This window comes from Adiantum capillus-veneris, chromosome 23 (genome assembly GCF_014529385.1).
Source record: "Adiantum capillus-veneris isolate H3 chromosome 23, ASM1452938v2, whole genome shotgun sequence".
NCBI lineage: Eukaryota > Viridiplantae > Streptophyta > Polypodiopsida > Polypodiales > Pteridaceae > Adiantum > Adiantum capillus-veneris.
In genome coordinates this window covers 126701815-126724780 of record NC_140953.1, presented here as the reverse complement: position 1 = coordinate 126724780, position 22966 = coordinate 126701815, and the positions used below count along the sequence as shown (strand labels likewise).

Here is a 22966-nt window from a genome sequence, read left to right as displayed (position 1 = left end):
GTCATTTGTATCTATGTTTCATGACCTTTCCTGCGGATACATGCGATGATAAAAGCATGCTAACAACACAAGATCATCAATGGCATGTATATATGGCATGCAATCGAGGACGTTTGCGATTTCAAGAGAGGGGTGTGTCACGAGGACGTGGCAACTGCTAATTACTGTCACAAAGACCTGACAACTGCTAACCTTAGTTGTTGATTTCTTTCTGATGATTTTTATTTAATTTTTGGGACCCTCTTTTTGAAGTTGCAAATGGCCGGACATTATGTGGCCAGTGTGAAATGGCCGATGGCCGAGAGTTTCACCCGCAGACGGAAGGCCTTGTTGCCACGAGTTGGTCGGGCCGACCCGCATTGGAATCCGAGTAGTAAAAGGGTATCTAGGCTCAATTCAAAGTCATTTAGGCCCCCTCGTTACACTTATAAGTTAGTGGGTACTAGAAAATTAACTCAAAAGAGGCTAAGTGGACACATGGTGGCTCCAAAAGCATCAGCTCTAGAGGGGGCGCCCAAATTGAGAGGAGGCTGAGTTCTTCCTCACTCTTACAGTGTGTGTGTGAGTAGTTGGTGCAGGTAATGAAGCTTTAATGGAAAGCTTGCCTTCTCCCTTGCACTATGTAGCGCAATGATTCTGCTCTCGTGCACCTCTCTTCTCTTTCGAATACAAATACGTGACATCGCTCGAGGGCTTTTCATCTGTATGTACAGTTGTGTGGGTTCATGCGCGATTGCTGAGTCAAGAGCCTCTTGCAAAGGTACTTGATTAACTAGTTGCTAATCCCCCGCAGGTACAGGTGAATTCAGAGAGATTTCACGCAAGAAATCTCGTCCGATTCAAAGGGCAAGTAGCCCTACAGGTGCGGGAGCTTGAGGACTTGCTACGGATGCGACCGGCTCGAGAAGCGGAGCCCAAAACAGGGAAATACAGCCTGCTGTGTATTTTTGCACGTTTAGGGTTTCGGCCCTAAACGGTCCCTAATACCCCAGGAGGTCCAGGAACGCGAGGGGACCAGTGTGCGAGTGATCTGGCACATTATCAGGGCAGAAAACAGAGAATTTAACGTGCTACAGATTCTCGCCCGGTTTTCTAAAGTGTCTCTACGCACCGGGAAAGCCACTTATTGCGTGGGGAGACTATCTGTGAAGCGTCCTAGTATAGTTGTGCTGCCGAAATCGGGCCAGAACAGGTCGTTTTCAGCCCAGACTATGCGGGACAGCTCGTAGGAAACCGTAGGTTTTATTCCCTCTTTGAATACAATAAAGAAATACCGAAAGGGGCGCCAGTCTTTGAGGCCCTACTGCGTGTCGGCATTTGCTTGGAGCGCTCTAGCTTCCGAGCCGTGTATGTTTGAAGTGTCAATTCCCGTTACAGGTTTTTATAAAGTCTCAAGTAAAGTTTTGGGTGAAAGCCATAGTCTACCTCCCTACAGGCCGGTTTCAAGGTCTATCCAAAGATGGCAAGGGGTGGATCTCCATCCCAAGATTATTCTCGTCTCAACTGAAACATGAAATGCATCAGGGGTAGCTTCTAATCTGAAGAATGTAGGACTCCCTTAAGTCAATAGTTGTAAGAAGACAATTCCTTGTGTAGGAGTCCATCTCTCGGCTCTTTGTCTAAAAAATCCCCATGGGCAAAAAAAAAAACTCGAAAGCCAGATGAATAACAGGAAATATGAATGAGATATGGGGCCTGATGATTAAAGGTGATCTACGGAGTAGTACACTATCTGACAACTCTCAACTAAAAACTCACCACCGAAGGAACCTCTGAAAAGGGAGCCTCTGGCTCTTGCACAAGCCAACTCTCCCCCTCCTGAAGAGACTCGAAAGCCACATAAATAATGGGATACCTAAAGGAGATGCAAGGCCTAATGATGAAAGGTGATATCCTTTCTATGGAATCTCAATAACTGCACTGTCCGACACCTGTCAGCCGAAAACTCACCGTGGACGGGACCTCTGAAAGGGGAGACTTTGGCATCAGAGGCTTTCAGTCAATCAATGACTACAATCTTTCGACGGCACACCACTACTTCCTACTCGAAAAAAATACTGTCTGGAAACTCCATTGAGGGAATGGCACCCACCTTATTACATGGGGCAGGTGACTGTAGCTGCATAATCCAGCCAAAAGGAATTCCGCAGCATCTGAGGCACACTGAATTCAACAGTTCACCCTCGAAAAGCTATCTTTATCAGAAATCTAGGTACCCGACACCTGCCCTCAAAGCCAGCCATGTTGATATCTGAATACCATGACACCAAGAAGACCCTGATACAGAGGCGAGAGCGCATCAAAGGAGGCACATTCCTCCGAAGATGATTGTACATGGGGACAAAAAAACACCAAAATCTCAAACTTCGCAGGTCACAGCTTGTATGCAAAAACATAACCAGTACGAAAAAAGGGGGTTAACACGAAGGCTACCAAACTCCATACCAGCCAATACGATGCTTCAGAACAAAAAATGCCATCATATGCAAAATTGCTCCTTTGCAGTACCACCAAAAGCACAACTAACACGTGCAGACATCCATACACAACTAACACATGCAGACCATCAATCGTCATGTGGAAATTGGCAAACAAGAAGCCATACAAAACCCACCCCCCTCACACAGACACACGCGCACACACAAAAGGCATGCAGTAAAACCCCGTCCCATGTACAAGAATACAGTCAACAAACGCAAACCCTACAACAATATGCAGGCACTACAAACACAAAGGTAAGGAAACCAAAAACAATCATCAGAAAGGCATTCCTTTGACACTTGAACCTGTTTGTGTAAACATAACAAGAGAGTCAAATAATCCAGCCAAATATGGACACATGGTCGGCATTTAAACTGCCAACAGCAGCAGTAACCCTCACACACTCGTTCAAAATGCTCAGGCATACCAGAGTAAAAGTTTGGTAAGTGAACCTAACACAGAAAGACAAGAACAGAAATATACCTATAACCACCATTCTGGTATAGAAAAACATTTGAGAGAGCTGTCTCATCGATGTCCAGAATAACTCCAAAACTCTGATTGTCTTCCAGCACCAAGCTCTTTAGGTAATGTCGGGCAGAGTTCACTGCCATTTCCACATCCTTTATGTATTGCCCCCCATGAACATACTCAAAGATCTCTGCATCACATGTTCCAGGAAGTGCCCTTCCTTGCATGTTGTTTAGTTCAATGTTCAAGCGAAAGCTGGAGCAGAAATCAGCAGACCTTTTAAACTGTACATTCACAGTCGAGTTTTGCCCACAAGACGATAGCATCACTGCAAGCGTGATTATCGCTGCAACAAGGACAATGCCTACAACAGCAATTGCTGAAATAATGATAGTCAAGGCAAGTGACGATATGAAGATCCCAGATCCATCTGTTAAACTGAACCTACTTCCAAACAAGCTTCCATATTGGCTTTCATAACCTGCAAGCCCCAAGAGCCAGTTCTTAAAAACACAGAATTACTATTTGACAGCTAACATAGGAGAATACCTACCAATTGTCTGACATATAAAACAAAGATATATCTCACATTTGCTTAATATTAAATTGAATGCATGGATCACCATTTTAGAAAACTTTCTGAGATCCTCAAACCATCTAGAATATAACTGCTATCCTAAGAAATTTCATGTGCTTCAACTTATGTTCGCCTAATGGATGTCCAAGTACATGGCGGGAAAGAAGGGAGAAAGAAGGGAATGGGACATAATCAGCTCTCTTGGAGGGCGTGCTCAATGTCACATATGAAGCCCCGTTCCCTCTGATGTAGACCTTGTCTATGATGTAAAGATCCTCGCATCCTCACGCGTCATGAAAAACCAAGCTGGATGGCTCGATCAAGAAGGATGCCTTAAAGAGGGTGTGACAGGTTAAACTGTAGTCGGCCATCCCGAGTAGTCCCTCTGTAAAAAGTAGTGATCTGCCTTTGTATGGATCCTCTATGTGTAGGTCCTCTACTCCTCCGGGTAGTCTCATTGAGTCTACGGATCTCTAGCAAGAAGAGACTTAGGACCTCTGATCACAGTTGTCCATGATGCGGGATAAGGGGCCAAAGCCCTCTCTAAGTAAGAAATGAAAACGCCCGCGGATCTTGTAGTATGCTGTACAGTGGCAGATACATTGCTCCTCTATGTAACTAAGTCAGACTTTGTAAATAATTAATTTATTCACGAGAAAAGAATTATCTAATTAGTTGTGTGCACACCAGAATAGACCTAGCAGTTCTAAGGCCTCAGGTGAGCCTAAATGCGGGCCACAACACCTCAGAGGGACCTTAGCAGAAATTACCCTGAAGCCCTAGTGATTGGGAAATCGGGTCTTCAGAAAGGGGTAAGCAGTAGCCTCAGATTTTAGGCTCAGAAAAATACGCGCGTGAGTACAAGCACATGAATGAGATGGGGTCCTTAGAACAGTGACCCTAAGGCTAATAAAGCTAATAAATCCTTAGGGTAAGTTTCGTTAAATTAAATTTAACGGTCCTTGCCCGAGCAGGCGGCCGGACAAGTGTGAACAGGTAAAAGCGGTGCAGTGCCCGTGCGGCATTGCGCCGGCAGACCTTTGGTGTTCTCATAAAAGAATCATTGGTAGCAGTTGTTAGTTAGTTGCACATTTTTTTAATTAATGAGCTAGAAGTCTTTAAAGTCAAAAGTTGAATGGTTTTTAAGTTTTTAAAGTAAGTGTGCCAAGTGGCACACTTACCAATGCAAACTAACTCTCTCTCACTCTCACTCTCACCCTCTCTCTTCCTAGCGCCCCCTCTCCCTGATAGCTATTTAGGTCCTAGGAGCCCCCCCTCCCCCATTTTCAGGGCTGGCAGTGCACCTACCCCCCCTAATGTGAGCGTGCTCTACGCGGTGGAGCCCTCCATTGAAGCTTGAGAGCAGCCCCTTGCGACATATGTGGTAGCCTTGTGCTCCCATTGTCAAGAACAAGGGATCTCACAGTCATAGACACCTTCTGGTGAAGTTTCATCGCGAGAAGCTGCTGTAGACGCTCTCTTAGCAGAGTGCGGCTGCTATAATTCTCTGTTTTCAACCCCTAATCACCTCGATTAGGGCTGTTTTCAACAGATCAGCCATAGAAATTCTCTTCTCTCTCCTTATCATAAGTCTACATCAAGTTTGGCGCGATTCCATCGTGAAGAAGACCTCTGTTTCGGCGTAGGGGTGTGCACAAGTAAGAATTTCAGGTTATGTGCAGAAAATTACAGCAAGCATGTGCGTGTGCATTTTGCTTGTTTCTCTTTTGTGTTCGATGCATGAATGAATGAGCATGAAGGCAACACATAACGGAAGATGGACTCTCCTCTGTGAGAGCTTCCGATGAGCTGCTTTGGAAGATAGACTCTCTTTTCGAGAGCTTCCACCCAGTCTCGCAGAAGAGGGGAAATCCCCTAAGCAGAAAGAAAGTGGAAACACTTTCTCAGTCAATAGTCAGAACAGAACAGAAGAAAGAATAGAGGACGGGCGTATGCCCCGTTCCTGTGCTTGTAAAGATTCTCCCTTAGTAATAAAGATATTCTCTTTATGGGGGGGGACCAACCCATCTTCTGGTCCCCAATGGAGTGTCAAGTTTTCTCTCTCCCTCTAATTCTCTTGAGTATTTGAAGTGCAATTAAACGTCAGTTTACGCTTCCGTATTTTTGTGACAGTGGTATCAGAGCCAGGTTCCCTCTCTCTCTTCCTGAAGGGATTGATGACTCTTGGCAGACTGAAGAAATGGGAGGACGCGAGATAGAGTTCTCTCTCCTTCAACAGCAGGTGGAAGAGTTGGAGAAAGCTCTCTCCCATCCAGAAGTCCAAAAGATTCTCCATACTCTTGAAAAAGGGAAGGAGAAAATGCCGATGGGGTCGGGAGAAATCCCGCAGAACCCAAAGGCGCCACAACCAAGAAAAGATCCTTTGATTGGAACTTCCCGCATGCACGAGAGGCAGAAGAAATCTCCAGAACGTCATGTGCGGTTTAATCCAAAAGTTCAAGAGCAGGATCCCCCTGATTCCCCTCAGTTCTCTTTCATGAAGGATCTGGATGACATAGTTGCTCCGGAAGACATGTTTCTCGACGATCAGTCGCAGCAAGAAGTGCATTCAAGGGAAAGGACTCCTGTTCACAAGGAGTCTAAGCATAGAAAGAAGGAGCACCATAAGAAGAAACACCATAGGCAGAAAACATTCAAGTCGGGAGATAAAGATGTGAAATTCGACACCTACAATGGACGGCGTGATAATGACAAAGCTTTGGCTTTCATCCGCCAATTTGAAGTTGCATTTGCAGAAGGGAATTTCAAGGAAAGATCCAAGCTTCGCCATGTCAGTTTGTACCTGAAAGGCACCACCAGCAATTGGTGGTTAACCCTTATCCTGGAAGATCGCAAACCCCAAGATTGGACCGCTTTCAAGAAGGAGTTCTACGCACAGTTCCTTCCTCCAGACTATGAGGAAGAGGTAAAGAAAGAATGGGATCGACTTTCACAGTCAGAGAACGAAACTGTTCCACGCTATGTGGATAGGTTTTGGGACGTTCTCTTGAAAGTCACTCCATTCAAGAAGATTGACGATTCGGAGAAGATGCACAAGTTTGAAGCAGGTTTGCATGAAGCCTTGCAAAAGGCTATGAAGCTTTACCCTCGAGGTAACTTGCAGATACTTATGGAATCAGCCCGCATAGCTGATGGAATACATGACAAGGGTACTCCCAGGAAGATGGAGCAAAGCACTTACCATGCTAAGCAGAAGGCTCTCCATGAGCAGCCTACCTCTTCTACTTCTTCTCAAAAGAAGAAAAGAACCGCCTCCGAAGCAGAAGCAAAGCCAAATCAGCCCAAGAAAGGGAGATATCTCTCTCCTGCTGAGTTGCCAATATACATTAGTGAAGGAAGATGCTTCAAGTGCGGACAAGTTGGTCATATGAAGGGTGACTGTCCTACCAAACCTCCGCAACCACCCTCTTCCAATGTAGTCCCAGATATACAGGGAAATACAACCAAGGATGGAAAAGAAAGAGCTCTTCTCAACGCATGGGGTAGTATCAACAACCAACGGGCTCTTATTTTGTTTGACCCTGGTAGTACAGACAACTTCATCTCTACCAAGCTAGCTGACGACCTGAACTTGCAGCCCAATCGTTTTGGAGTCTCTATTCAAGCGCAATCTGCTTTCAAAGGGCAGAACTCAAACTCTACTCCAATCATAGGGAAGTTGAATCTAAAGGTCGACGACTACAAGGATCGAGAGTCTTTCTTACTAGCTTCACTTGAAGGATGCGATGTTATCTTGGGAATGCCTTGGCACTACAAGATGCATCCCATTCCTGACCATGTTCAGAAAACCTTATCTTTTGCTCATAAAGGAAAGGAGTATCTTGTACTTGCAGATGCAGGTGATTGGCGTATTCCTATTGCCAATCACATTGCCATCAAGAAAGAAATGAAAAAGTGTGTTTCAGCGTACTTGATTTTTGCAAGAGAGAGAGATGTGTCTGTTTCACAACTTTCTTCCTCTTTGGAGCAAAAAAGACTTAAGTTAATAGAAAGATATAAAGATTGTTTTGCACATGAAATTCCAAATGAACTCCCACCTTCGCGACCTGAGGATCATACCATTGATTTGATCCCAGGAAGTTCTCCTCCAAATCAGCCCCCTTATCGAGTTAGTCTAATGCAGCAAGAGGAAATTCTCAAGCAGGTTAACGAACTTTTGGAGAAGGGCTTAATAAGGCCTAGTACTTCTCCATATTGTTCACCTGTCTTGCTAGTACAGAAAAAGGATGGCACATTCCGCATGTGCATAGACTATAGATCTCTAAACAAGATCACAATCAAGAATCGATTTCCAATCCCTCGGATTGACGACATTCTTGATAAGTTACAAGGAGCCAGTGTCTTTAGTCGTATAGACTTGAAGAGCGATTATCATCAAATCCACATAGCTCCTCAGGATGTGCATAAGACTTCATTTAGAACAACCTTCGGGTTGTATGAATTTCTAGTGATGCCTTTTGGGCTCACTAATGCACTAGCTGCATTCAACAGAATGATGGATAGAATCTTCCACTCATATAGAAGTTTTACAGACGTTTTCTTTGATGACGTCTTAATCTTCTCAGAGTCGGAAGACGAACACTATAAGCATCTCGCCTTAGTGTTTGAAGAATTACGCAAACACAAATTATTTGTGAATGCTAAGAAGAGTGAGTTCTTTCTAAAAGAAATCCACTATTTGGGCCATATAGTATCTCACAACCAGGTGAGAATGGACCCTGATAAGATTCAAGCAGTTGTAGAATGGCCTACGCCAACTACTATACATGATGTACGAAGTTTCCTTGGCCTCTGTTCTTATTATCGGCGTTTCATTCGAGCTTTTGCCGCGATAGCAGGTCCCCTCCATGACCTGACAAAGAAGCGGATTCCATTCCATTGGGGGTCTGGACGAAAACAAGCTTTCGAAAAGCTTAAGTATCTACTCAGTCACGGACCTGTTCTCACCGTCCCTGATCTTCGCAAACCTTTCGAGGTATACTGCGATGCATCTGGAGATTGTATAGAAGCAGTTTTGAACCAAGAGGGTCACGCGATAGCCTATGAAATTCTACGCCTTAAAGATGCAGAGTTGCATGCCTCCATATACGAAAAAGGGCTAATGGCAGTAATTCATGCTCTTTCCATTTGGAAACACTATCTATTAGGAGCTGATTTTATTATCAAGACAGATCATCAAAGTCTTCGCTACTTTCTCACACAGAGAAAGTTATCAGAAAAGCAGATGAGATGGGCCAACTTTCTTTCAATGTTTCATTTTCAGATTTTACACACTTCTGGAACAAAGAATGCAGTTGCAGATGCTCTCTCCAGGCATCCAAAGATCAATGCACTAACAACAATTTATCATGAGGAACTAGAATCTCTCAGCGAGATGTATCCTCAAGATCCATACTTCACCACAATTTGGGCAGATCTTCAAGCTGGTCACTCAAAGCCACCTTATTGTATCAGGGATAATACACTCTATCGTCAACAAGCAATATGCATAGCTCAGCCCTTACGACAAAAGGTGATGGATGAAGCACATAATTCTCCTTATGCCGGGCATCGGGGAATTGCTTCCACCACTAGTGCCCTCGAAAGGTATTTCTTTTGGCCAACACTCCGTGCGGACATTGAAAAATATGTACGTGAGTGTTTAGTCTGCCAAAAGGTAATATATGACAAACATAAAGTTTATGGCAAGCTCCAGCCGCTCCCTGTGCCTAACACGCCATGGGAAAGTATTGCCATGGATTTTATTACGGATCTTCCTCGATCCAAGAATGGAAATGATGCAATCTGGACTATAGTAGACAGATTCAGTAAGCAAGCCCATTTTCTTCCAGTAAAGAAGACGATCAAAGCTGATCACATGGCTAGAATATTTCTAGCTCAGATTTTTAAACACCATGGATTGCCAAAGACTATTGTTAGCGATAGAGATCCCCGCATGACTAGTCTATTTTGGCAGGCATTGTTCGAAAACTTGGGAAATGGATTGCCAAAGACTATTGTTAGTGATAGAGATCCCCGCATGACTAGTCTATTTTGGCAGGCATTGTTCGAAAACTTGGGAACTAAGCTTGATTTTTCATCAGCTTATCATCCTCAAACAGATGGTCAAAGCGAAATCGCTAATGCCACTGTTTTAGATCTCCTCAAGTGCTATGTTTCGGAACGACAATCCGAATGGGAACAATACTTACCAATAGTTGAGTTTGCGTATAATAATACCATACATTCCTCTACTGGTAAAGCCTCTTTCAAAATTATTTATGGGAAGCCACTCTTACTTCCTATTATGGTGACCAAAGAAAACATCTTCGCCGCAGATGAATTTGTGCGCAATATTGATATTGCCCATCAACAAGTAAAGCAAGCGATTCTTCGTACTCAAGAGCAATAGAAGAGAAAAGCAGACAAGCACAGAAGGAATCTCAATCTTGAAAAAGGACAATATGTCTTGCTTCGGTTTGAGAAAGCTAGATTGAAAAAGCGGGTCGGCAAAGGGAAAGTTGTCAAACTTTCCCATAGATTTTACGGCCCTTTCAAAATTACAGATAAAGTCAATGATATGACTTTCAGATTGGATTTGCCTTCTAACTGGCGCATCCACAATGCTTTTCATGTCAGTCTCCTCCGACCATATGTTGGACCTCCTCCAGTGGAGCCCGTACAAGAAGATCCTCCAGAAGTCGAAGAGACTGAGGAAATCCTTCAACCTGAACAGATAATACACCACTCGGAGAGACAACTCAAGTCGGGGAGTCTACATCGAAAGTATTTAGTCAAGTTCAAGAATTACACTCCTTTGGATGCAAAGTGGATGATTGAGTCCGATCTTAAGGACTACCCCGACATCTTGCACAGTTATGTTGACGCTCTACAGTTGAGGTCAACTGTTTAGAACCAAGAGGGATGTAACTAAGTCAGACTTTGTAAATAATTAATTTATTTACGAGAAAAGAATTATCTAATTAGTTGTGTGCACACCAGAATAGACCTAGCAGTTCTAATGCCTCAGGTGAGCCTAAATGCGGACCAAAACACCTCAGAGGGACCTTAGCAGAAATTACCCTGAAGCCCTAGTGATTGGGAAATCCGGTCTTCAGAAAGGGGTAAGCAGTAGCCTCAGATTTTAGGCTCAGAAAAATACGCGCGTGAGTACAAGCACATGAATGAGATGGGGTCCTTAGAACAGTGACCCTAAGGCTAATAAAGCTAATAAATCCTTAGGGTAAGTTTCGTTAAATTAAATTTAACGGTCCTTGCCCGGGCAGGCGGCCGGACAAGTGTGAACAGGTAAAGGCGGTGCAGTGCCCGTGCGGCATTGCACCGGCAGACCTTTGGTGTTCTCATAAAAGAATCATTGGTAGCAGTTGTTAGTTAGTTGCACATTTTTTTAATTAATGAGCTAGAAGTCTTTAAAGTCAAAAGTTGAATGGTTTTTAAGTTTTTAAAGTAAGTGTGCCAAGTGGCACACTTACCAATGTAAACTAACTCTCTCTCACTCTCACTCTCACCCTCTCTCTCTTCCTAGCGCCCCCTCTCCCTGATGGCTATTTAGGTCCTAGGAGCCCCCCCTCCCCCATTTTCAGGGCTGGCAGTGCACCTACCCCCCCTAATGTGAGCGTGCTCTACGCGGTGGAGCCCTCCATTGAAGCTTGAGAGCAGCCCCTTGCGACATATGTGGTAGCCTTGTGCTCCCATTGTCAAGAACAAGGGATCTCACAGTCATAGACACCTTCTGGTGAAGTTTCATCGCGAGAAGCTGCCGTAGACGCTCTCTTAGCAGAGTGCGGCTGCTGTAATTCTCTGTTTTCAGCCCCTAATCACCTCGATTAGGGCTGTTTTCAACAGATCAGCCATAGAAATTCTCTTCTCTCTCCTTATCATAAGTCTACATCAAGTTTGGCGCGATTCCATCGCGAAGAAGACCTCTGTTTCGGCGTAGGGGTGTGCACAAGTAAGAATTTCAGGTTATGTGCAGAAAATTACAGCAAGCATGTGCGTGTGCATTTTGCTTGTTTCTCTTTTGTGTTCGATGCATGAATGAATGAGCATGAAGGCAACACATAACGGAAGATGGACTCTCCTCTGTGAGAGCTTCCGATGAGCTGTTTTGGAAGATAGACTCTCTTTTCGAGAGCTTCCACCCAGTCTCGCAGAAGAGGGGAAATCCCCTAAGCAGAAAGAAAGTGGAAACACTTTCTCAGTCAATAGTCAGAACAGAACAGAAGAAAGAATAGAGGACGGGCGTATGCCCCGTTCCTGTGCTTGTAAAGATTCTCCCTTAGTAATAAAGATATTCTCTTTATGGGGGGGGACCAGCCCATCTTCTGGTCCCCAATGGAGTGTCAAGTTTTCTCTCTCCCTCTAGTTCTCTTGAGTATTTGAAGTGCAATTAAACGTCAGTTTACGCTTCCGTATTTTTGTGACACTCTATCTCTGGTGCTCTCTAGAAAACCTGGTATAATCTCTCCTCTAGGGGTATACCTCTGTATCGGCCAATCTCTATCTCCAACTGGTGAGACAAGGTGCATAGCTGACCAATAACACATGTAATGCCATGAGGTAGGTGGGTGTCCATGTACTTGGGACATGAGATAAACCCATCATCTGTCGCGCAGAGAAGATGGTCTCGATAAAAAGCCATCTTCGTCCCCACATTATGTGACAGAGACAGCCAAATCCTACTAGTATCAAGCTGAATGAGATCATGTCTGATAATCCTGCTAATCTCTGAATGTGTGAGGATGAGGGATGGTGCATCCAAGGAATACTCAAAAGGGAGCACCCTCTCTATACAAAATCCATGTAGCTCAAACCAAAATGATATATGTGCAAACCAACATGAAGTATCACCCTCACTGGCCAACTGTTGAGATGACTTACGCGCTAGTAGCCTAGTTGTGCGCGTTTGTCGCGTAGGAGCTGCCATGTACTATGAATGAATGACATTGATCTGGCAAGAGCCTCCACTACAATCGGTGGTGCACTCATCCCAGCTCCGATAATCTCATGTGGCACTGAGCTTTCGCCCGTTTCAACATGGAGATCACGAATACAAGTGGCCTCTCCGTGGATCTCCATCCATCATGCGCCCTGATCTACTATGATGATCCAAGCTATGCCCCCATATCTACACTCCATAAAGCATGATAGAAGTGATGAAAATGTCAAACAGCCACAGCTTAGCACATGGCTCCTGAAACGGCACTTGTGAACATATTCTCTCTAGTCCTCCTAATGCTGCCTATTCCCTCGTCAATCTCGCCTCTGCAGCACCTCTAATGGATAAAGTAGTTCCACTGAATACAACACCAAGAAATGTATAGGAGTCTACATACTCCACTATCTCTTGTCCATGTGTAAAAATAGGTGCTGATCTCCTGACCCGTTGGGTTGTAGTTTGAATACCATCACCTTAGTTTTGCCAAGGTTGATGAAGAGCCCAATATCATGTGCATAAGCATGTAGCACAATCTAGATGTCTCTACATACCCTTTGGAGTATCTGAAATAAGCACCATCTCATCGAGATAAAGCAATAGAGGTATCCATGTACCTCACAAATGTGCCCTCTATCCCCCACAATCTCAATCTAGTCCAAAATGTCATCAATATAGAATCCAAATAAAGGCGGAGAAAGTGGGCTTCCCTACTTCACCCCAATAGTAGAGTGAATAGGCTCTGAAAAACACTCTGCTGACCGTACTCCCCCTATGATTGTCTCATAGAGTGCCATGATACCCCATACAAGCTCTCGAGGGACTTGGTAGTCTCTGTATCAGTCTAGCTCTCGAGACTGTGCCAAAGGCTTTGCGGAAATCCACAGAGCTACAATAAATCCTCCTCCCATATGCTTTGTGTCATGTGACACATCCAACCCTATGTGTTCGTGGACAAGCTACAGCATGACCAGGGTTCAGTCAGTCCAGTCAGTCTAGATTAGAAGTGATTTGGCACTTCTGTGAGTCTATTTGTAGACCGTGCATGCTCAGTCACTTAGTGTAAATGCATATCCTCTGGTTGCACACAGCATGATCATAAGCATTCCCATCATAATCCATGAAAATCCTTCAGGGGAATTTTCCAGTGCATTTAGCCTATTTTCCCTATTTTTGACATTTTTCACTTATTATTTTTAAGTGACTTTTGTTGGAAAGTAGGTAGGGCAAATTGAGTAAGTTTGTATATAAGCAAACCTAGACTAGCACTAATTGGCAGAAGAGGCAGCAGGACCTCCACCGCTCAACAGGCACTTCTCAAGCAAGAACCCCTTGGTGGCAATTTCCCTCCAAGGCAAGACTCCAACTCCTCTAGCGTTTTTGCATCTCATCGCCCTGGCTCTAGTTGATTGGCGTTTTCAGCAGTCCTCCATCTCTTGCAAGCAACAGTCACTAGCGTTTCCACCAAATGTACCAGCCAGCCTAGCGTTTTTCATTCCAGCAAGAAGCGCTGCAGAATTTCGGCAGGTCATTTTCAGCGAGTTTCCATAGCAATTTCAGCCCTACAATAGATGCAGATTTTCAGCCCTAAAGACCAGCAGAATCAGCGTTTTCCTTAGCGTTTTCGACAACAGCAGATTTCAGCCCATAGCATTTTTGGGACAGCAGATAAAAGATTGCATATTTCAACCCTTAGGTCGGTGTCGTCATCCCCGTCGTCGTCGTCGACATAGCCTAGACTTGCATCAGTCCCATGCACTCAGTTTGTACCAGTTTGTGCAATCATAAGTAGACCACTCTCGCCGACGAGTGGGGCCTTCGGAGGAGGGTTTTACAACGTCTCTGGTGTCGTATTTCTCTTGTGAATCACGTCGTAAAACGCGTTGATTGTTGACATAGTAGAACTGTACGGAAATTCCGCTTTTTGTGATGCAGACCTTTTATGGCAGCTTTTGGACCAAGTAGCTTTTGAGTTTACTGCTTTTGGGGCTCCGCTTTTGGCATCCCTTGTATCAATAAATAAGCTCAAGGGCCTCACTTCTCACGGGCATCTGGACGCAACGTCGAGATCTGAGGACCCGGGGGAGTTGTACTTTGCTCAAAGATTAATACAAAAAGAAATACCGAAAGGGGCACCAGCCTTTGGGGCCAATCTCTCTTGGCACAAAACAACGTCGGGTCGTGTCGACTCGTTAATTGTGAAGTGTTTTTAAGTGAATCTCTATTGTGTCGCAACAGAAGCTAGACTTGGGGTGCCCAACTTTGTTACAGTGAAATTCTCGAAATTGAACATAAATGATTTGTACTCTCTCATCTGACTTGTTTGAGTGCAAGAACTGAAAGACGAAATGAATGCAACATTTCGGTCTTATAATTCTCTATAGACATGATCGCAATAAGGATTAGTTAATCTGACATCAATGAGGTCCGGGATGGATCTAGATGCGGTTATTGAATACGTTGTTGGCAGTCATGATCTGAGATTTGGAATGAATTTTTCTGTGATTGATTTGTCATGTGATGTCATGTGCAGTGAGTGATGTGAGTGTCATCTTTGTACAAGTACTAGATGTGTCGTGTCTAGTGCGTCGGTACTTAAGAGTCAGTGTCTATTGAAATGGTTTATGGCCTCTGTCTGTTTTGCAAGCATAATCAAGGGCGATTACAATTCTCTCAAGAGGGGGGTATGTCACAAACTGATGATGTGGCATGACCAACTATCAAGTTGTTCCAACTTATGGACAACTGTCGAGGGGCCAAAGGGACACCTAGGCATTAAAATAATGTGTAATAAATTGTTGACGGGTACAAACTGATGATGTGGCATGACCAACTATCAAGTTGTTCCAACTTATGGACAACCGTCGAGGGGCCAAAGGGACACCTAGGCATTAAAATAATGTGTAAGAAATTGCTGACGTGGTTGTTGTACGGTCGACCGCGAATTGCATTGATTGTTGTACGGACGACCGTAAAACGCGCTGACTGCTAACGTTGCAGAACTGTACGAAAATCCCGCTTTTTGCGCTGCTGACTTTTTATGGCAGCTTTTGGACCAAGTTGCTTTTGAGTTTACTGCTTTTGGGGCTTTGCTTTTGGCATCCCTTCTATCAATAAATAAGCCCGAAGGGCCTCACTTCTCACGCGCATCTGGACGCAGTCTAAGAGCTGAGGACCCGTTGGAGTTGTACTTTGTTGAAAGATTAATACAAAAAGAAATACCGAAAGGGGCGCCAGTCTTTGGGGCCAATCTCTCTTGGCACGAATCTATATCGGGCCATCTCGACTCAATAACTGTGAAGTGTTTTTGAGTGAATCTCTATTGTGTCGTGACAGAACCTAGACTTGGGGTGCCCAAGCTTGTTACATGTCGCCAGTCAATAAAGAATGTGAACATGTTTAAAAACTTTGTGAGCTGAAAACTAATGCAAGCATCCCTAGATGCAACCTCATGCACACATGCAATGCAGACATAGATTTCCTCATGGGAAAGCATCTGCTTTCTCGAAAAACACTTAAAAATATCCTGCTTTTTAGAAAAACTTCTTCGAACCCATCTTTATTATTGTGCAGATGCTTTCCCAGAAAGCACTTAAAAATATCCTGCTTTTTAGAAAAAACTTCTTCGAACCCATCTTTATTCTTATTGTTGCTAAATTGATCTTACAGAAAAATAATTCTAAATGAATTATTGGATTTATAAGTGAGAGGGTTTTCTCGCTTGGAACACCAAGGAAAAATAATTCTAAATGAATTATTGGAATTTTAAGTGAGGGTTTTTCTCACTGGAGACATCAGAGTACAGAGTATTCCTAGTGCGTCATTCAAAGGAATGACGGGAGCACTGAGAACGGGAATATCTATAAAGCCACCAGGAACGGGTACTTCTGATGCATCACATCGGATGGGTGATAGGGAGCATCGGAAAGAAGTATCCAACCATCCGAGAACGGACATCTCTGATGCGTCATAGGATGGGTGACATAGAGCATCGCAAAGGAGATTGTACCGTAAGTTCGGTAGGAAAGGACTAGGTGATGGGTATTCCTAATGCGTCACAAGGTGGGTGACGGGTGCATCGGAAAGGGAATATCCATAGTCGGGAGGAAATTCCGAACTGTGTTAAAATTGTGCACAAGGAAAAGCAAGCACTTGAATGAAGATGGGTTCAGAGGAAACTTTGAGGAAAAATAGATGCTTTTTTGAGAAAGCAGGATTGCTTTTCGAGAAAGTAGATGCTTTCCCACGAGGAAGTCGAGGAAATCTATGTCTGCATTTGTTAGGTGCAGCGGAATGATTGTTTGCGCTTTGCTCAAGATGAGTGCTCCGAACTGTGCTCAAGGTTTCGTTTAGTTCTTATGGACGGGAGAGCCTTCCGTTCTTAATGGAAAGTGCTATGATCACGAACAAAGTGAATGGACACTGTGCGTGCAAGTGTATGAGACTGAGAGATAGAGAGAAGAGAGATATGACACTAGAGACGTAAAACCCTCCTCCGAAGGCCCCACTCTCGTCGGCGAGAGCGGTCTACTTATGATTGCACAATCTGGTACAATGCGTATGCAATGGACTGATGCAAGTCTAGGCTATGTTGACGACGACGACGGTGATGACGAAGTCGACCTAAGGGCTGAAATCCGCAAATCTTCTATCTGCTGAATTCTGACTCTTATGTCGATGACGATGTCGATGGCGACGATGCGACGACGACGCGCTGAAAACGTAGATGCTGAAAACTGCGTTTTCCGGGCTGAAACTGTAAACCTTGCGGAAACAGACCGTGCGGCGAGGAACTGCTGCAAGAAGGTGAGATCTGCGAGGTTCAGGACTTGATCTGCGATGTCTAACTGCTGAAAACTGAAAACGCTAATGGTACTTGACTTTCTGTCGCGATGAAGGTGCAAAACGCCGGGGCTGATCTGCAACCAAAACGCTAGGGCTGAATTTTGGTCCTGCTGCTGCCGTGGTTCTGCAAAATGCAAAACGCTAGGCTGATCTGCTGATCTCTTGCAAAAACGATGGGGCTCTTGCTGTCTGCGGTAGCCGAGGCTGATCTGATGGGAAAAACGCTAGGTGATGCTGGATCTGCAAAACGCTAGGTCTCCTGGGGGTGTCTGCTGAGAAGTTGCCTATTGAGCGTGGAGCTCCTGCTGCCTCTTCTGCCATTTAGTGCTAACTTTGGTTTGCTTATATATTATCTGTTGCTAATTGGACTATTTTCTTATTTTTAATGATTAATCTTTTTTTTAGAATATTTTATTGTGTGCACTAAGAACTGTTAAAAGATTGTAGCTACAGGAACTGCCATCAAGAACGGACAACTCTGATGTGTCATTTGATGGGTGACGGTAAACATCGCGAAGGAGTTTCCGTAAGTTCGGTGGAAAGGGCCGGGTTACGAGTGCCCCTGATGCGTCACATGATGGGTGACGGGTGCATCAGTAAGGGGGCATCCCGTAGGCTAAGGAGGAAATCCGAACTGACTAAGAAAATACACATAAGAACGCAAGCACAAGAATAAAGATGGGTTCAATGAAGCTTTTTACGAAAAGCAGAAACAATCGCGGGAAGGCAGACGCTTTCCCACGAGGAATCTATGTTTGCATTGCATTCGTGCATGTGGTTGCATCCAGGGACGCCTAGGAAGTGTTGTTAAATGCATTGGTTTTAACTTATAAGGTTTTATTGAGTTTTTGGGCAGGTTCAGACCAATTTTAAAATATGCCGGCCACCCACTTAATAAGTAGGCAGCCACTTAGAAGATAAAGCAACAAAACCAGCCAGGGAATTCTCTCTCCCTATTTCGGGTAGAACAGGGCAACAAAAAAAAAAAAAAAACGGCCGCGATCTCTATGCGAGCAGTTATTCGTGCGGTGGCCAGGGAGCTATAAAAGCACCACATGCCCTCACTCATGGGAGGTACCAACATCAGCAAGAGAAGACTCTGCTGCAAGAGATTGCGAGACTACGAAGAGCCGAAAGCAGCAGAAAAGCACCAGCGCTAGGATTCTGGAACAGAGACTGGCGACGGAAACTGCAAGTGTTCGCGTGACGACTGAGTATGGAGGTCAATTCTCCTAGCAAGGAGCGACAGGTATAAGGTGTTGGTACGCATTGAGAATTGTTGCTCTGTGTGGTTTGTTTTGCAGGAATCTCCCGTCTTACGGGAAGGCCCTTCACGGACAGAACGGCTTCACGCCTAAATCCCTTACGGGAAAGTACGGCTTCACGCCTAAGTCTCTTACGAGAAAGTACAGCTTCGCGCCTAAGTCCCTTACGGGAAAGAACGGCCTTGTGCCCAAGCCCTTTACGGAAAAGCACGACCTTCGGGTCTAAGATTACAGAACGGAGGGGTTTCCTCGGGTTCTCGTGTTTGTATACGAATTCTCCCTGAATAAAAGAATACTCTTAATGGGGGGGACCAGCCCATCTTCTGGTCCCCAATACTGTGTCGATCTTCTCCCTTCTCTGACATTTGCAAAGTATTTTAATTTTCAGATTTTCAAGTGCTCGTGTACGCTCCTGTTTTGTGATATTATCTTACCCAAATTGCCCTACCTACTTTTGTTGGAGAGTCACTTAAATTAATAAGTGAAAAATGTCAAAAATAGATAAAATAGGCTAAATGCACTGAAAAATTTCCCTGAAGGATTCTGATGGATTCTGATGGGAATGCTTATGATCATGCTGTGTGCAACCAGAGGATATGCATCTACACTAAGTGACTGGGCATGCACGGTCTACGAATAGACTCACAAAGTGCCAGATCACTTCCTATTCTAGACTGACTGGATTGACTGAACCCTGATCATGTTGTAGCTTGTCCACGGACACATAGGGTTGGATGTGTCGCGTCGCATCCCCTCCTTTTCAAAGTGAGGTATTGGTACCGAACTGTATGGCGTCGAGGGAGATCGCCAATAGCATTCGGAATCCTGGAAGGGACTCTTCGCCGACCCATAAAAGACACCTTCCAAATAGAAACATTTGACCAGGTATCCCAAAAAGGTAGCCAAAGTATGATCTTCCCACATCCTCGGATGGTTCCAAGCTGTAATGACATCCATCTCATATTGTTTTGTCGACCACATTGAAGAAAACAATTTCTTGAATTTGACCCACTTGGTTGGTGCTTTGCTATAAAGCAAAAGAGTGGACCACCACGTGAGAACATTCCCTCTCAAAAAGGATGCCACCTTTCGCACTTTAGAGGCTTTCGTGAAGATGCCTCCAAACTACTATATGGAAAGGAAAGAGCTCGAGAAGAATCTTTGTAGAGCCCAAAAAGGTGTCAAACTTTATCACTTGGCTACCATCCTTAACTCCTTTCTCCCCTTCTTCATTCTCCAAGTTGTCATACTCGGAAGCTCGTAGCATAGGTTCGAAATTCTTTTGAGAAGGACACTTGGATTCGAAGAACAGGCGAATCATTTACGGTCAATTTTGCGAATCGCATGAGAGATTGGGTAGAAGAAGTTCTAAACTAAGTTTCTTTGTTTCTATTCAATGCAATAGGCATCTTGTGATGCATAGCAATTGGGGACCATGTAATCTCCCCACAGTGGCCAGCCAATCCAACTGAGTTAGTAGGTTACAAAAGGCAAGCTTAACCACAAAAATTATGTGATTATGTGAGCGTATATACATAAAACGAATAGGCTGAGCTGTTCTTGCAGTATTTAGATCTTCCATTAAGTTCTTTAAACGATATACGTCTCTCATGCAGGCTCTATTTTGTATTTTCACCTTAACATTATTTGTTTTGGCATGTTTTCTCTTATAACGGTACAAGAGAGAGAGAGGGACCTGAACCACCTCCACTGAGAAGACTCTGAGATGACGTATTGTTTTGATCGAATCGGAATGTAGGCTCATCAGGCTCTGGATCCTGCTCCGACTCTACAGATGATGATGCCATGGGTTACCTTCAAGAGTCCCCAAACCCCCCTTCCCGTTCCTCCTTGTCAGCTAGTCGACTTCATAAGCTTACCTCATTATAGATCTCCCATCCTGCGCATAGAAAACAAACGGAAAATCCTATTGAGAACCTGTCAATCACACATGCACACATTTCTGTGTGCGGAGAGAGAGAGAGAGAGAGAGAGAGAGAGCTTTAGAGCTTTCAGTAGATGCATCTGAAAATGTGCAACGTAGAGAGAGGAAGATTTACGCTGCTGATACACACAGCTAACACGCTGCTCGGAGCGTTGCACGTGTGCATGCACGGTCATTGCACACCTCCCTCCCTCTCTCTCACAAGTCAGCACTTATATGCGCAGAGAGAGAGAGAGAGAGAGAGAGAGAGAGAGAGAACCTGCATGTAAGTGCTGCAGAGAAAGAGAGAGAGAGAGAGCGGTGGAGACTCCGCCTCGAGAGAGATACTAACCTTGCTCGCCCCAGAATTACGAATCTTTGAGTGACATGGAAAGTGCGGCTCACATGTATTGTAGCCCCTAGGAAAGTTTCATCAAAGACTTCAAGTAAGATCTTTAAGGGCTCCCGATACCCCCCTCCTCACTAGCTCACACGCGCATTAGCACGAGGGAATCAATGGCTCACGCTTATTTCGAGGATCGGGTGAAATCTGAGTCGTCCGATCCGCTTTTTGTAAATTTGAAAAAATTGGTAAAATTTGGTGCATAAAAAATGTAAATTTGAGCGTTTTCTCCTCTCCTCCCCTGGATTTGAACTCGAGATGTCACCTTTGCAAGCCTATCACCTTAACCACCTCACATGCGAGTGCTTCTTGAAAGCATTGGAGATATGTTTCTTCTATGATGAACCCGTTGCATTGTAAATTCGTGCCAATTTAGTAAACTTGGGCAAATTGGTAAATTCAGGGCGTGCCGCAAGATAGACGGCCCACGATGTCCTCGCTCCCCGAAATAGACGTGGGTCATTGATCCCCTCCTGCCCATGCCCATGTGAGATAGTGTTCAGGACCCCCACATACCCCCTTCAATGTGACGGGCCCTCAACACCCCAGCGCTGCTCTCAACAGGTGGAAACGCACGCTCGACTTCGATTTCCCGGTGAGATGAGTTAATGTGGTAAATTCAGGGCGTGCCGCAAGATAGACAGCCCACGATGCCCTCGCTCCCCAAAATAGACGTGGGTCATTGATCCCCTCCTGCCCATGCCCGTGTGAGATAGTGTTCAGGACCCCCACATACCCCCTTCAATGTGACGGGCCCTCAACACCCCAGCGCTGCTCTCAACAGGTGGAAACGCACGCTCGACTTCAATTTCCCGGTGAGATGAGTTAATGTGAGGGAGCTTCAATCACCCTCAACGAAAAGGCAATGGTTTCCCCTAGTCACTTGCGGTTTTGTCGCCTTGCAGAATGGTCATGGGGTACATCAAGCTGCCCACGATGTCCTCGCTCCCCGAAATAGACGTGGGTCATTGATCCCCTCCTGCCCATGCCCATGTGAGATAGTGTTCAGGACCCCCACATACCCCCTTCAATGTGACGGGCCCTCAACACCCCAGCGCTGCTCTCAACAGGTGGAAACGCACGCTCGACTTCGATTTCCCGGTGAGATGAGTTAATGTGGTAAATTCAGGGCGTGCCGCAAGATAGACAGCCCACGATGCCCTCGCTCCCCAAAATAGACGTGGGTCATTGATCCCCTCCTACCCATGCCCGTGTGAGATAGTGTTCAGGACCCCCACATACCCCCTTCAATGTGACGGGCCCTCAACACCCCAGCGCTGCTCTCAACAGGTGGAAACGCACGCTCGACTTCGATTTCCCGGTGAGATGAGTTAATGTGAGGGAGCTTCAATCACCCTCAACGAAAAGGCAATGGTTTCCCCTAGTCACTTGCGGTTTTGTCGCCTTGCAGAATGGTCATGGGGTACGTCAAGCTGATCTAGAGGGCGTGCTATTACAAGGCCTATGATGGAGCCCTCTAAGCAAGTTAGCCAAGTTTGAGCGAATCTTTCTCTCTTGTTTTCCTGCATAAACTTTGATAGGACATTGCCGTGTGGAGCAAGAATCTATGATAATGTCAACAAGTGCTAGCTCAATTGATCAAGATTAATGCTAACAAAAAGAGAGACAAATTGAATTATAAACCAAGATAGTCCAAAATATCTTTGCCAAAGGTCCAATACCTAGCCAATCCATATCAACTTTGTCAGCTTCAATACATGGCGAAAAATGTGTCACAAAATTATCCAATCATGGGGCTTTACTCTAAGTTTGGATATATGCCTTCATGGCTAAGAGCATTGTTGACATCTACTTTGCTTAGCACAGGTTGATGTATGAACATGTTTTCATTTTGGCTCAATCCAAGAACTCTCAAGAAAATGAAGTAAAACTGCTTGCAAGCCAAATAAGATTTTTTCTTGACCTACCTATCAGTGAGATCGGGGCACGTGCAGTAGGGCTCATCCTTGATGTGCACCTCATACATCCCCACATGTCCGTCTATTGAGTGACACTCAACCTTGAAGACTTTGTGCGCTTTTGT

General features: G+C 44.8%; 1 protein-coding gene across 4 annotated transcripts in view; it reads right to left on the bottom strand.

Moving 5' to 3' along the window:
- Positions 1–20893, bottom strand: part of LOC147428512 (acid phosphatase 1-like) — a 52960-nt gene extending 32067 nt beyond the window's left edge. Inside the window, exons 1-3 of one of the 4 annotated variants that reach the window (XM_086497619.1) lie at positions 20872–20893; positions 20292–20495; positions 2965–3433 (exon numbers count right to left, since the gene is read on the bottom strand). In XM_086497619.1, the coding sequence (XP_086353745.1) occupies positions 2965–3433; positions 20292–20403 (581 nt within the window). In that variant the 5' untranslated portion in view covers positions 20404–20495; positions 20872–20893. The other 3 variants (XM_086497617.1, XM_086497620.1, XM_086497618.1) reach the window with 3 other exon arrangements.
- Positions 20894–22966: the final 2073 nt, after the last annotated feature.